The following is a 14,293-nucleotide window of genomic DNA, read 5'->3' as shown; positions in this document are numbered from 1 at the left end:
GGTTTGGAAACCTCCCAAGGAGTCTCCACACTGTCCCTGGGCAGCCTGGGCCAGGGCTCCCTCACCTCAGCACCAAAGGAGTTTCTCCTTGTGTTCCAGTGGAACTCTTTATGTTCCAGCTTCTGTCCCGTTACGAGAACACAGTCCTGACCAAGTCATGCACAAGAAGTGCCTGTGCCTACCACATCCCCCTGTTGATAGGGTCTCTCCCCCTCAGGCAGAGAACCATTATCACTCCAGGACATCCCTCCTGAGGACAGGTGTCTGTCCAGAGCCCAGCTGTGCTTATTCTGATCAGTACCATCTCACTATCAGTTCTAACCACAAGCCCCTCTGCACCCAGTGTGTGCTGTTTTCATCAGCCTCCTGTGATCATTTATCCGGTTACACACGTGCAGCCCCACCAGGCTGGGGCTCTTTGGGGCGGAGAAGGGCTGAGAGGGTCAGGCTCCATCTCTAAATGTAAGGAAAAAAGCTACTTGTGCCTGTGAGGGGCTAGTGTGTGTCCGTGAGGGGTTGATGTGTGCCCGTGAGGAGCTGGTGTGTGCCTGTGAGGGGTTGATGTGTGCCCGTGAGGAGTTGATGTGTCCCCATGAGGAGCTGGTGTGTGCCCGTGAGGGGTTGATGTGTGCCCGTGAGGGGTTGATGTGTGCCCATGAGGAGCTGGTGTGTGCCCATGAGGGGTTGATGTGCACCCATGAGGAGCTGGTGTGTGCCTGTGAGGGGTTGATGTGTGCCCATGAGGAGCTGGTGTGTGCCCGTGAGGGGTTGATGTGCACCCATGAGGAGCTGGTGTGTGCCTGTGAGGGGTTGATGTGTGCCCGTGAGGAGCTGGTGTGTGCCCGTGAGGAGTTGATGTGTCCCCATGAGGAGCTGGTGTGTGCCCGTGAGGGGTTGATGTGTCCCCATGAGGAGCTGGTGTGTGCCCGTGAGGGGTTGATGTGTGCCCATGAGGAGCTGGTGTGTGTCTGTGAGGGGTTGATGTGTGCCCGTGAGGAGTTGATGTGTGCCCGTGAGGGGTTGATGTGTCCCTATGAGGAGCTGGTGTGTGCCTGTGAGGGGTTGATGTGTGCCCGTGAGGAGCTGGTGTGTGCCCGTGAGGAGCTGGTGTGTGCCTGTGAGGAGCTGGTGTGTGCCCGTGAGGGGTTGATGTGTGCCCGTGAGGGGTTGATGTGTGCCCGTGAGGGGTTAATGTATGCCTGTGAGGAGCTCGTGTGTGCCTGTGAGGAGCTGGTGTGTGCCTGTGAGGGGTTGATGTGTGCCCGTGAGGGGTTGATGTGTGCCCGTGAGGAGCTGGTGTGTGCCCCTGAGGAGCTGGTGTGTGTCTGTGAGGGGTCGATGTGTGCCCGTGAGGAGCTGGTGTGTGCCCGTGAGGAGCTGGTGTGTGCCTGTGAGGAGCTGGTGTGTGCCCGTGAGGGGTTGATGTGTGCCCGTGAGGAGCTGGTGTGTGTCTGTGAGGGGTCGATGTGTGCCCGTGAGGAGCTGGTGTGTGTCTGTGAGGAGCTGGTGTGTGCCTGTGAGGAGCTGGTGTGTGCCTGTGAGGGGTTGATGTGTGCCCGTGAGGGGTTGATGTGTGCCCGTGAGGAGCTGGTGTGTGCCCGTGAGGAGCTGGTGTGTGCCCCTGAGGAGCTGGTGTGTGTCTGTGAGGGGTCGATGTGTGCCCGTGAGGAGCTGGTGTGTGCCCGTGAGGAGCTGATGTGTGTCCGTGAGGAGCTGGTGTGTGCCTGTGACGGGTTGATGTGTGCCCGTGAGGAGCTGGTGTGTGTCCGTGAGGAGTTGATGTGTGCCCATGAGGGGTTGATGTGTGCCTGTGAGGGCCTGGCGTGTGCCCACCCGCTCGTTAGCCCCGGGCGGCACGGAGCGGGACCCGCCGGAGGACTCCGGCCGCCGCGGAGCAGCGAGAGCCGAGACCGGAGCGGCCCCCGCCGGAAGCGGAAGTGAGCGCAGTGGCGGGCGCGCGGGGATTTCCCGGCTGCGCGCAGGGCTGAGAGGAGCGCGGGCCGCGGGGCCACCGGCACCGCCATGGGCGACGACATGGACGTGATCCCGGAGCGGGAGATGAAGGTGAGCGGCGGGGGAGGAGTAGGCTCAGTGTGAGGGGGCAGCTCGCGGGGGTGGTGGGGCGGGCTCGCGGGCTGTTTGAGTTGGGCCTGGAGTGGGGGGGTGACAGGCCGTGAGGAGAAGGGGGCTTGGGAGCGGCTTGACCTAGGCTGTGATGGGGAAAAGACGGTGGGAAGGACCGCGGGGCTGACAGGCTGGTGAACAGTGGTGCAGGTGTTGGTTCGGGTCAAGGGGGGGCAGTTGAGACATCCTTGCAGAGTTTGTGGAGCACTTGGGGACTTTCAGCAGAGTCCCAGAGCTTGTGGAGTGGAAGAGGGAAAGATTGGCTTGGCCTGTAAGGAGCGGGGATGTGTGTCTTGGTAATGTCTGGGGGAGGAGAGGCAGAGGGTGAGCGCTGGAAAAACGTTTCACTCTGCAGTGTGTAGTTGTGGTATGTTTCTGGGAGGGTTAGATATCCCGGATAGATGGAGCTCCCACAAGTTTAATGAACATAGGCTGCTATGTAGAAGAGCAGTTCAGCCAGTGGGAAAAAAGATGTGTATTCTCAGGTTTTCTTATAAGACAAAAACCAGGATGGGTTTGCTAGTGACAGTATGGGTGTGGGCTCTGCCATGGTGGGTGTTGTACAGCTCATGTGGAGAGGCTTTTCCATTTACTGTCTTAGAGTAACTGAAGTAAACTATTCCTCTTTGCCAGCATGTGGACAGCTATTTCTTAACTCTCTCATAACAGGATTTTCAGTTCAGAGCACTGAAGAAGGTCCGTATCTTTGATGCTCCAGATGATCTTCCCAAGGAGCGCTCCAGTCTCCTTGCAGTGTCTAACAAATATGGGCTGATCTTTGCTGGGGGAGGAACCAGCCTGCAGGTCTTTCACACTAGAAATCTTCTCATGCAAAACCAACCGGGAGAAGATCCCAATAAAATTGGTAAGGCACACTTACATCTTGTGGTCTTGGCAGACACAAATTCATACACGTTTTTATGATGTGAAGCTCTTGGCTTCTGATACAGTCCTTGTCATGCTCTTGTGTGAGAAGGCAGGAGCCTACTGTACCTCAGGCTGAAATGAAGTAGAGTTGTTGGGAGCATGTGGCTAGGATGCTTGTGCATAAGTGTCATTCAGTGTCACCTGTGTTCAGCTCCATACAATGGAGATGGTTGTTCCTACCTGAGAACGTTCCCCTTTCCTTGCAGCCACCTGTTATCTTGGTAGCCAGGCTTTGAGTTGTGAACCTGTGCATGGGTCAGGGATGAGTATGAGCAGAGGGACGGCATTCTCATGCTGAATCATCCACTCTGACTCTCCCACAGTAGAAGAGGCAATTGCTGCTGTTCCACCACCTAAGTGCAAAATGGTTTTTGTTCTCCCTTTCACCTTAGTAACTGCACCCCCAGAGGTATTCATGTGCATACAGAAGTAAACCCAAAAATCTATCTACTTCTTTTTCCACCAGATTTACTGAGGAAGGAAAGTGATTTGCTGCCACTCAGTTTTTTTGCCATGTTGGCTTTGTCAGCTGCTGTTCATAGGACTAGTGGTTTTTGCACAAACTTATTTTAATGGTGCTGTTTTACAAGAGCAGTTCTTGCTATTTAAATTTGTCCCATTCAGTCTCTTCTTTTGTTGTTGTTTCCAGTGGAGAATGTTCAGAGTACCTTAGTTCCTGTGAAGTTCCCTGTGCAGCACCTGGCTCTGAGCTGTGATAATCTCACCCTGTCTGTCTGTATGATGTCCAGCGAGATCGGGGCCTTCATTGGCTTCTTTGATGTCCGTACGTTCTTAAATCAGGTAAAGCAAATGCAAAGTGAGCTTGTGTTTTGGTTTAGTTTCTTCTTTTGGGTTTTGTGGTTTGGGATTGCGGGGTTTTTTTTCAGAATACAGCAGGAGGAGAGTCACAGCTTGGGTGGGACTTAATGTCTGTGTGTGGGAGATGTAAAGGAATTGTTCATTCAACTCAATCTGCTGCTTATGTTTATCACTCGTTAATTTACAGGAAGCTTAAAACTACTTTGGATTATGACTTTGGGAGAACTTGGGTTTGAGCTGACTATCCCATATCTTTGTCTTTTCTGAAAGGCAAAACAGCAGAAACGTGCATTTGCTTATCACAAACTGGCAAAGGACTCAGGAAGCGCAGCGACGGTCAACGACCTGAAGTGGAACCCTGCCAGCCCTGCCATGGTGGCCATCTGCCTGTCTGATGGCAGCATCTCTGTCCTGCAGGTCACAGACACTGTGAAAGTGTATGCCACACTGCCTTCCTCTGTAGCAGTTACATCTGGTGAGTGGCAGCCTCAGATGGCATACAGCATGTCAGACTCTGGAGAGTAGAAGCAGATCGATGGGTGTCAAAAGGCTGTTTGACTTGAGAGGAGGTTTCTTTAAAAATTCTTCACAGAAAGGAAGGATTTAAACTCAACAGTAAAATGTATTGCAATATAACTGCTCTTTCCCACTTGATTGGAGGAGCTGCATCTTGTGAATTAGTCTAATGTGTCTACCTGTGCTTCGTGCTGCTTGGGCTTGAGTGTCAGTTGAAGGAAGTATGTAAATAAGAGTCATAATCTGTTGGCTTTTTGATCTGTGCAGTCTTGCTTTCTCTGTGACTGGCTGACTCCTTGGTTATTTAATTCAGATTCATGACTTTTTTTCATGGGTCTTGCTGTTCTGGGACCTTGTAACTCTCCAGTTCCTCAGCACTAATGAAATTATCTGTTTTGTTTAGTGTGTTGGAGCCCAAAGGGAAAACAATTGGCTGTAGGGAGGCAAAATGGCACCGTGGTGCAATATCTACCTGTAAGTACTGCTGGTTGTAAGGCCTTGCATCTGTTCACTAGTTTGCAGTATGCTTTACTTTCTTTGCATTGCAGTCCACAGAATTTGGTTGGTTGGCATGTGACATGACCCACATGAAGCTGCACAAATGCTTTGGTCTTGGACCAATGCTGGGTTTAGTTTAAGGTTTGCAGCTTCCACTGAAAAATTATCTCAGTGACACATGGTTAGTGTTTGAGAGTGGCCTAGTTGTTCTACATCGGTTCTCTGGGCTTCCTGGTAAACTTGTGATTGGCTTTGTTTGTTGGCTTTTTCTTTGTATTTAAGAGTAGCTTTATTTGCAGAATCTGCAGGAGAAGAAAGTGATCCCTTGTCCTCCCTTTTATGACTCAGACAATCCTGTTAAAGGTACATATTTCTATTTGTTTTTAACTTGTTTTCTCTTAAAATATTTTTACTCATTCCTCATGTTTTTTAGTTATAGAATCTCTGTACTGCACTGGCTATAAAATTAGTGTGATTTTTTTCTTTCTTTCTTTTAACTATTGGAAAAAATTGATATGCTTTATGTCTGGGCTGCTTAGAAGAATTTCCAGTCAGCCAGAGTCCTTGTCTGTCTCTAGAATGTTTTCAATGTGCATTTTAAAAGCTATTTTTAGCTCTCTGATGTGATAGACAGTACTGTCACAAGTAATCTTCCTTTAGCATGAACATTTCTGAATATAAATCCCATTTTGTGTGAGTTTCATCTCATCACTTTGACTCTCCAATAAAATGTCAAAGCTGAAATACTTCATTTGTATACACTGAAACATCCATTTTTGGAACCACTGGTGTCTCACCTGTGATATGGTCAAGCAAATACTTTAATTTGGTTTGTGTTTAAAATTTCTGGGATTGAATAGTTTTTCCTCCCTAATAAGATGGATATTCTACAGACAAGTCATTGAAATTCCTTATCTTGGGTGTTTATAAGTTAGTGATTCCTTATTTGTTTGTCTTCTGTGTGCTGTGCACAGTTCAAAAAAACAATATCCAAGGAAGTATCATTCTGGTTTGGGAATGATACAAGGTTATGTTTCTGTCTGAGCTATTTGTTTCTTTCTCTTCCAGTTTTGGATGTACTTTGGATTGGCACATACGTCTTCACTATTGTATATGCAGCAGCTGATGGGACGCTGGAAACGCCCCCAGAAGTGGTCATTGCCATATTGCCTGTAAGTGCCAGCAGGTCTCAGTGACAAAAGTGTTTGTTGCCTGTTCTTGGCTTGTTACTTGCAATAGCAAGTGGCTTTCGTTATTCACATTGGCATCATGTGAGTTTGGTACAATAAATTGTGGGTTTGGGGTGGGGAGATTGAGTGGAGGAAGTAGCATCCACCTGAAAACTATTCAGTAACCTGTTTTCTGTTGAGATCAAATGATGATGTGAAAATGGCTTTTGAAGTAAGCACTGTACCTGATGCAGAGTCCTGATCCACTTCTTGTGTATGTTTGTTTTTTGTTTAGGATAAGGAGACTTTTAGGCCTGCTGATATATATTGTTTAATACCAAATTATTCATTGCTGGGGGGGTTGTGAGATCTAAGTTCCCTGGTAACCTCTTTGTCATTCCTTTATCCTTTTGGAGGAAGGATTTGGTTTGTTTGCTTAATTCTTCCTTTTTCAAGTGATCTCAGGAGACTTGTTCTCTCTTGAGGTATGTGGCAATAACTGGTGTACCCTGATGCAGTCGTATTTATGGGAGATTACTTGATTTCTGTGTTGGAAGGTAAATTATCAATGTTGGCCTTACAGAAAAAGGAAGAGAAGCGACCAGAGAAGTTTGTGAATTTCATGGAACCTTGCTATGGGAGCTGCACAGAGAGACAGCATCATTATTTCCTCAACTATGTTGAGGAATGGTGAGTGGCAGAAATCACAGCAAGGTCTTTCCCTTGTTAGGCATGTCTGAGTGGTCAGTGCTTCTCTGTGTTCCTCCTTCTTGTGAAATATAATATCTGAATATGAGAGAAATGAAATAAGGTTGTTACTTTGAAAGGGCTTTGGAAGTATGTCTAATCTCTCCTGCATACTTTATCTCCATGCCAACGTTCTCATTTGTCTGGTGAGAACTCATGTTTTATGCAGGTCTGTAAGATTATTTAAATCTGTCATAATAGTTTCTCTTGAGATTCTAAGTCATAGCTTGGGTAAAGCATGACCTTTTTTTTTGTCTCACTTAATTTTTTACCTGTGTGAGGAAGATCTAACTTTTCAACTACCTGATTTGGACCATCATTATTTATGATGGTACAGTGTCTGTCAGGTCATTGGTTGGCAAAGGGATTCATATCTCCTGCTGAGGAGGTGTAAAGGAGTTAAAATCTATAATGAAGTAGCCAGTCATGTTTGCCTCATAAAACTGTTTTTTCCTCCCAAGATATTGTTATAACTGTATTCTTGGTTATGTTTTAAGCTGTTTGTGTCTGTGCTTATAGGGATCTAGTTCTGGCAGCTTCAGCAGCCTCCACAGAAGTCAGCATTCTTGCCAGGCAAGGGGATCAGGTAATATTTTTGTTCTTGTTGCATTTGTGCATATGTACCTGCTCTTTCTCTAAAATCTAAGCAAGTGTAACCTATATAAGACCTGGAATACGAGGTGGTATATTTTTAAAAAGCACCCCAACAGCAAACAAACCTTCTTTCTTTTTACATCTGAGTTACAGAGAATCTTAATGTAATTCTCAGATAAGCAAGAGATCTGTGACACAAAAGAGAAAGGATAAACAGAAACACAGTACGTTGTGAGCTGAGTAACAAGTCTGTTCTTGATGATTCACTTGGCAGTCTTAAAATTTGGTCAGACTCACCATAATAGTGATTCATGTGAGGTCATTAAAATTGTCTGACCTTAGCTCTGACGTGCAGTGATGTGTGAGAATTCACACACAAGTCTGGTGCTACTGGCTTTTGTTAATCTGTTTAAGTAGATGCTCTCTAGTTTGTTTTTGCAGTCTTATCTTTAAACTGTAGTAGGCTAGAGTTCTGAAGAAGGCTGATCATAGCAAGGAAGGAGTCAATATAATAGTCTTCCTTTTTGCAGAACTGGGAATCGTGGGTTTTGGAGGACTCCAGCAGAGCAGAACTTCCCGTGACAGATAAGAGCGATGACACTCTGCCTGTTGGTGTTGCTGTGGACTACACCAGTAACATGCCTATCCCAATCAGTAAGTCTTGTTAGTCTTTCTTGTGGAATAGCCCAATAATAACAATAGATGGGATACTTTAGAGGGGCAGCCTGATGCACGTGGTTCTGGGAGATCGTTCTGAAAGGGAGACAGACACAAATCCTGCCTTTTTGTACCGAGTCCCCAGCACATGTGGGCTTACTTCTGTGTAAGGGTTCAAATGGCAAAGTGTTAAGTACAATTCTTCCTCAAAGCATTCAGCAGTCTGGGAGCCTACATTCACAGACATGGCAAACAAAGCAGCTGAGTTATGTCTGTGTTTCACAGAGCTGGGATAGCAGTCAGTTTGAAGGACTCGTGTTCTAACACTGGGGATTTCAGACTGCCTGTGAGGTTTTCTTTATTCTTCTAGCTTATGTCGTTTTGCAGAACTGTTTTGTATGAAGTGCATTGGCACTGATGTAAAGGAAAAGTGGGTTAGTTTTAAAGCCAGAAAAAGCAAAGATCGTTTGAGGGGAATGTGAAGGTTTTAATGCTGCATTAAAGCCCAGGGCCTGTACTGACTGAACCCTGCTGCGCTCTACATCTACCCAGTTGCATTATTGCTGTACCTTCTGTGCTGCCGGAAGGCTCTTCAGAGCACCTTGTCAGAGGCTGAAGCTGAAGATACATCTGAGCTATTGTGTTGTGCCTTAGTGAATTCTGAAAACTCTCCCCTGAAACCCAGAGACAGATTGATACAGAGATGCCTTCAGGCAGAGTGGAAGGTACTGCAGTCAGGAGTTCCTGAAGAGCACAGGAGGGTGCCGATTAACTGAGAACTTTTACCTGAATGAAAACCTACAGTAGGGAATTGAGGTCAAACTTTGTACTTGAATGCCAAATTGAATTTGAAGCATTTTTTCTGTTAATCTATACAGTTATTGGATTAAGGAATCTGTCTGATTTTTTTAAAGCCCAGGCTGTGCTGCCCTAGAATTCTTAGAAAGGTTTTTTGGAGAAGCTTTTTGCTAACGTATTTTCTGTGTTCTCACAGTGCAATCAGCTTAGTTTTGACTGCACACTAATTGGCTTTGCAATTCACAGCAAGGTGGGATTGTAAAGAAACTGTTTGTCCTGGAGCTTGTTCCCATGTGGAAACTGCTCTTCTTTAGCATGCTTTTACTGAAAAGCCAATAGTTAGAGAAACACACCCCTTCACTGCGCTGGCTTACAAACAAAACACCTGATTCTAGCAGATTTTTCTGACATCCTAGATTTGGCTTAAGTTGTTTATTTTTGATTTAATTAAGCACAGTTAAATCATTGTAGACTTCTTTTTAAGAAATACATATAGAAGTTTGTGGCCTTTAACTATGCTGAGATTATTGGAACTGAAGCAGACTCTCAGCTCAAAGCTGCAGCTACACAAACACAAGTATTTTATATCAGAGGTTCATATCATCAGGTTGTTAGATGCTGGCTTTCTCCCAAGTTTAAAAGCTTCCTGTCTAGCCATTCTCTTTCATACTTTATGTATATGAATATTATTGATGTGACAGGACCCAGTGGAATGTGGGATTGTTGAAAGGCAGAGGATTGAAGGAGAAAACAGCATACAGGTGAAGAAAATGGACAGCTTCAAAGTGTGGAAAAGCTTTAGGTGAAAATTGGCCTTTGTCATTCAGGAGGTCACTTTTGATTGTCAAAATAACCCTTCATCTATGACTTCATGAAACGTGAAGTCAGGAATAGGAAAGAATAAAGAATGAAAAGAGGAGAATTGTGCCTTCTCAAAGAAGGAAGGGATCAAAGATTCAGGTGAAAGCAAGAAGGGAGAAATCTAAGAAATACTGTGCTAAGTCTTGTGAAGGTGCTAGTGCCAGTAGGAACAGAACAGGAAACTTTGGCTGCAGGACTTATATATGTGGTCTCTGGCAGATGATGAGAAGACCCTTCCTCCAGCTCCAGTCCTGATCTTGCTCTCTACGGATGGTGTGCTTTGCCCCTTCTACATGATCAATCAAAACCCAGGGGTCAGGTCGCTTATGGTGACCCCAGAACCACTGCTGTTAGTAGGGGAGAGAGTTCCAAAGGCAGCAGGTAAGTGTTCTGGGGGGACCCTTGCAGTTGTGGATATTTGTCATCTTCATCTGTTAAGCTTGGTAGTCAAATGTGTATGTGGTCACAGGAAATATATTTTCTGTTTTCTTTAGAATAGTAGTGGGGGAAGTTTTTGGGTGTTTTGTGCTCCCAGGACTGTCTTCTCTCTTTTGTGCATCATTGTGACATTATCTAGTCCTGTACTTTTCTCAAGTGTCCGGTGACAGGACAAGCTGGAACACAAAAAGTTCCACTTAAACCCAAGAGAAAACTTGTTTGGTGCTGAGGTGAGGGAGCCCTGGCCCAGGCTGCCCAGGGAGGATGTGGAGGCTTTATTTTGAGAAGTTTCCAAACCCTCCTGGGCGTGTTCCTGTGCTCCCTGATTGAGGGGCTGTGTAGGGCCCTTCCAACCCCCACCACTCAGGAGTTCTGTGATACTCATTTTGTGGGATCTCAAGCACTTTGCATACTGGGCACTCAGACTCTACTGTGCAATCAACCTTTAGGGAACAGAGCCAAAGCAATTCTAGGAGGCTCTTTTCCCAGATTTGGTCTGCATGACTGGAACTGCAGCACTAATGACAGGTTCTGCCTGGGGACAGGTACAGAGCCAGAGCATGGTCTGTGTGCTGCAGAAAGGTGATGATTTTCCTGCATATTTGTGCCAAGAGGCCATGGTATGAACTAAGGTGTTTGGCTGCAGCAAAAGCTTATTTAAACAGTAGCATCCTGCAATCTGTTATTTCATTCTGTTATTTAAACAATAGCATTCTTCTAGTGAGGAGCAGTGATTTTCTCTGAGTTGTGTATGTGTTACCATATGTGAAGTAGGTAGTTTTTCGTGCTTGGGTAGGCAGGTAAACTGATTGTTCTGCTTCTCTATATGCTTGCAATAATAATTGGAAACCCACCATTTTCTTCCCTAACCCTGAATTTGCTTCTCCTTTCCAAAAAGAATGCTTCTTTTTGGCAGCCTGCCTCTCTGCAGCATTGGCTGATTTGTGTGCTGACAACCTGTTTTATTTGAGGTGGCAGGAACCTCATCAAAATCAATGGAGGAAGGTGAAGCCCTTTCACAGGAAATTCCAGGCAACATTAATCTAGATAGACTATAGTATTGATCATGGGCTTTGTGCAGTTTCTGTATCACTTACTGGGTTTGGGGACTAGAAGCCCAGCTCTGCCATCTCTCTTCTTCACTGTATTGTCTGTCTTGCAATACCTTGTACCATTAGTCAATGCAGCAAATGAGTCTCTTCCTTCTCCATTTGTCTTTCTGTAGGAAGTACTGCCACAACTCCAACCACTCCTCCAACTTTAAAGGCTGAGGCAGTACCAGGTGTCATTGCTGCTGCTCCTGCCTCGACTCAGCCTCCTGCAGCGGGTGGAGCAGCTGCTTTTTCCTTCATGCCTTCAACTGTGAAGATGCCTGGTGCCACAGGCAGTGATCCTCCACCTTATCCCTTTGCCACTGATGCTTCCCAGCAAGCTCTGGCTCCCAGTCTGACTGGAGCAGCAACGTTTTCCTTCTCCTCTGCTTCTCCCAAGGTGTCCATGGCTCCTGCTTCTTCCACAGGGACCACTACAGCTACTGCCACCACCTTTTCATTTGGATCCATGAACTTTAAGCCAGCTGCAGACAGTTCACCTGGGCCACCACTCCCCACAACACCTGTTGCACAGAAGCCATCTTTTTCCCCTTCAGCTTCTTCAGTCAAAGTGAACCTCAATGAGAAGTAAATATAATAGTTAATGCAGTGGCTGGATACTTGTTAAATTGTTCCAAGTGAGGACAATGTTTGGTAGTTCTGAAGATGACTTCTGGCTTTTTGCCATGCTATCTGTTCCCCGTGCTCCCAGGAAAGCATTGAGAAAGCTTTTCTTTATCCAAGACACATCTGTCTTGGCTGTGAAAACTTCTCTAGCATCCCTTGCCAGAGGTTATATGCTAGAGGTTGTGTTCATGGGCACAATACTAGTCAAGGATTAATGCCAAAAATTACACTGATAATTTTCCAAATTGCCAGATAACTACTTTTTTCACGTCTTTGCTTCGTAGGCCTCAAACAATAATTCCATGCCTTAATTTGATGGAAATCATGGTTAAGAACTCCTGTGGACACTGAGATTTGAAATCCTTTGTGTCTGGGAGTGCATTAGTGTTAGCACAAGTGGTTTTGTTAGCATGAGTTTCTTTGACTGTTTGTCAAACATTTCTTACCCCCAGCCCAAAGAGTAACTCAGAGCTGAGGGGCAGCTGTATCCACAGCTGATGAATTTCCTTCATCAGCTGTTCAGTGGAGAAGGTGCCAGACCTTTTGGTTTTGTTCTGAGATGTCTGCACAGTCACTGAACACAGGATCTGAAATCTTCAAAGCTTGTTCATGACAACTGAAAGTAATATTGATTAGAAACTGTGCAAAATGGATTTGAATGATGAGTGTTCACAGATTTGATATACCCAGTCTTCCCTCTGACTCCTGAGACTTGCTCTCTGTTTTTAGAGGGACTGGTTTGAAACACAGAGCTATGTTAACTGGAGCTGCTTTCAATGGAGATCAGTTGAGCAATTTTCATCATAAGAAATTTCTGATTGTTCAAATGATTATTTTCTAATTAGAAAAGCCTTTACTACAGCAGGATCTGATGGTAGCTATTAGGGCTTGTTAAGGTTTATATTTGCTGTATAAAGCAAATGATATGCTTGTGAATTGGCTGAATATTTAAATTGGCTGCCTTGAGGAGCTTAATTTGCAGATGAATGGGAGTTAATATTTTCTTGCAGAATTTCTGTTTGAGCCTGCCTGCAAGGATGACACTGAAGGGCAGCTCACATCTGCTCTAGTTGCTGCTTTGGTGCAAAATGATGAAGTCATTTTGAAGCAGGGTAGCGGCTTACTGGATGGATCTATGATAGCAGGCTTTATGGTTTTATGTATTCAGAAGTTATGCTCAATGGCTCGTTCCCACTGTCTCCAGAATCTGCACTTGTAAATTTGCACCTGGAGCTTGAGCTGTTGCTGATCTTAGGGGATGCTAATTGATTTGAACTTAGTGCTTCATTTTGGATGGAGGGAAACAGCCAGCACTGCTTTAGAGCTGAAAGATACTCTACTTTCTGTTGCAGGTTTGCTGCTGTAGATAGCTCTTCTCCCACTAGCAGCAGTGGTCAATGCACTTCCACAATGTTTTCATTCTCAACTACTTCAAAAGCTGCTTCTGTAGGTTCTCCAAGCCAGTCCACCCCCCTCACAGCCTCTTCTACTGCACCACTGAAGGCTTCGACCCCTCTGCCTGCCACAGGTAGGAGCCTGACGCATATTGTTGGGAGTAATGCATTATAAACAATGTTGTAATGGATTTAGGAAACAGTGAGCTTCATTTGTCTTCTTTCATTCTTATTTTTCCTGCTGCTTTTACTGATAGAACAGACCTTCATTTGCACACTGTAATGGTGTGGGCTTAGTACTGAAACTGAGAAGTTTTTCCATTTGTGTACTTTTTTCCCCAGACATCCATATGTGAAATGAATATATTCAGCTTCTTCAATTCATCTAGAAGTTATGGCACTTTCAGTGCTCTGTAATACAGCTCTGATTGGGAAAGTATCTGGGCAGTAACACAGATCAGTGTGACAGTTGTTACCGTTAGCAGAGAAGTTGGATTCCTATCCAACAGCCCCTAAGGAAGGTGTGGTCTTGCTCTGGGGCCCATACCACTGCTGCTTTTGAGTTTGACAGGGGTGATTTTGTTTGTGTCTGATCACAAACTGTCTTCTCAAGCTTTGAATAAGTTCATAAGTGACTCTGTCTTTTCAAGCTCCAGTGGCACGTCCTGCTCAAAATGTGCCTTCAGCTTCTTTACTACAGAAGACAGCCAAAATCACTCCATCTGCAGCAAAGCCAAGTTCTGCTCAGGTAATGAGAACTTCAGTGGAGTCTTTAGAGGATGAATGTTTTACAAGGCCCATTAATTGCTTAGAATTCATTGGACCGAGTGCCTGTTCTTAGGTCAACTAGCTAGCCTTTGATATTAAAACAGTGGCAAATCTGTGGGACTGAAACTATGGTCTGTGCATCTCTTCAGAGAACTGTGTTTTGATGTATGTTGTGATAATGGAGTTGGAGAAGCTAATACTTCCCACTTTTGTGGAAATTAGGAAGTTTCACTGGCTTTCCAAGCTAATAAACAGTGAAGAGATG

General features: G+C 45.4%; 1 protein-coding gene across 8 annotated transcripts in view; it reads left to right on the top strand.

Annotated features, from left to right (window-relative positions):
* The first annotated feature begins 1,952 nt into the window (after positions 1 to 1,952).
* NUP214 (nucleoporin 214) overlaps positions 1,953 to 14,293 on the top strand; it is a 40,325-nt gene continuing 27,984 nt past the window's right edge. For 4 of the 8 annotated variants that reach the window (XM_062011458.1, XM_062011454.1, XM_062011455.1 and 1 more), the window contains exons 1-14: positions 1,953 to 2,064; positions 2,794 to 2,989; positions 3,701 to 3,852; positions 4,141 to 4,345; positions 4,790 to 4,860; positions 5,184 to 5,247; positions 5,953 to 6,056; positions 6,637 to 6,743; positions 7,320 to 7,386; positions 7,910 to 8,048; positions 9,930 to 10,091; positions 11,374 to 11,827; positions 13,219 to 13,394; positions 13,911 to 14,008. In XM_062011458.1, the coding sequence (XP_061867442.1) occupies positions 2,023 to 2,064; positions 2,794 to 2,989; positions 3,701 to 3,852; positions 4,141 to 4,345; positions 4,790 to 4,860; positions 5,184 to 5,247; positions 5,953 to 6,056; positions 6,637 to 6,743; positions 7,320 to 7,386; positions 7,910 to 8,048; positions 9,930 to 10,091; positions 11,374 to 11,827; positions 13,219 to 13,394; positions 13,911 to 14,008 (2,037 nt within the window). In that variant the 5' untranslated portion in view covers positions 1,953 to 2,022. Of the gene's footprint in view, positions 2,065 to 2,793; positions 2,990 to 3,700; positions 3,853 to 4,140; positions 4,346 to 4,789; positions 4,861 to 5,183; positions 5,248 to 5,952; positions 6,057 to 6,610; positions 6,744 to 7,319; positions 7,387 to 7,909; positions 8,049 to 9,929; positions 10,092 to 11,373; positions 11,828 to 13,218; positions 13,395 to 13,910; positions 14,009 to 14,293 lie in introns of those variants that run through there. The other 4 variants (XM_062011460.1, XM_062011459.1, XM_062011457.1 and 1 more) reach the window with 4 other exon arrangements.

Source organism: Colius striatus, chromosome 19, assembly GCF_028858725.1.
Source record: "Colius striatus isolate bColStr4 chromosome 19, bColStr4.1.hap1, whole genome shotgun sequence".
In the NCBI taxonomy this organism is placed as follows: Eukaryota; Metazoa; Chordata; class Aves; order Coliiformes; family Coliidae; genus Colius; species Colius striatus.
The sequence above is the reverse complement of the archived record's forward strand: the minus strand, read 5'-3'. Positions and strand labels throughout refer to the sequence as shown.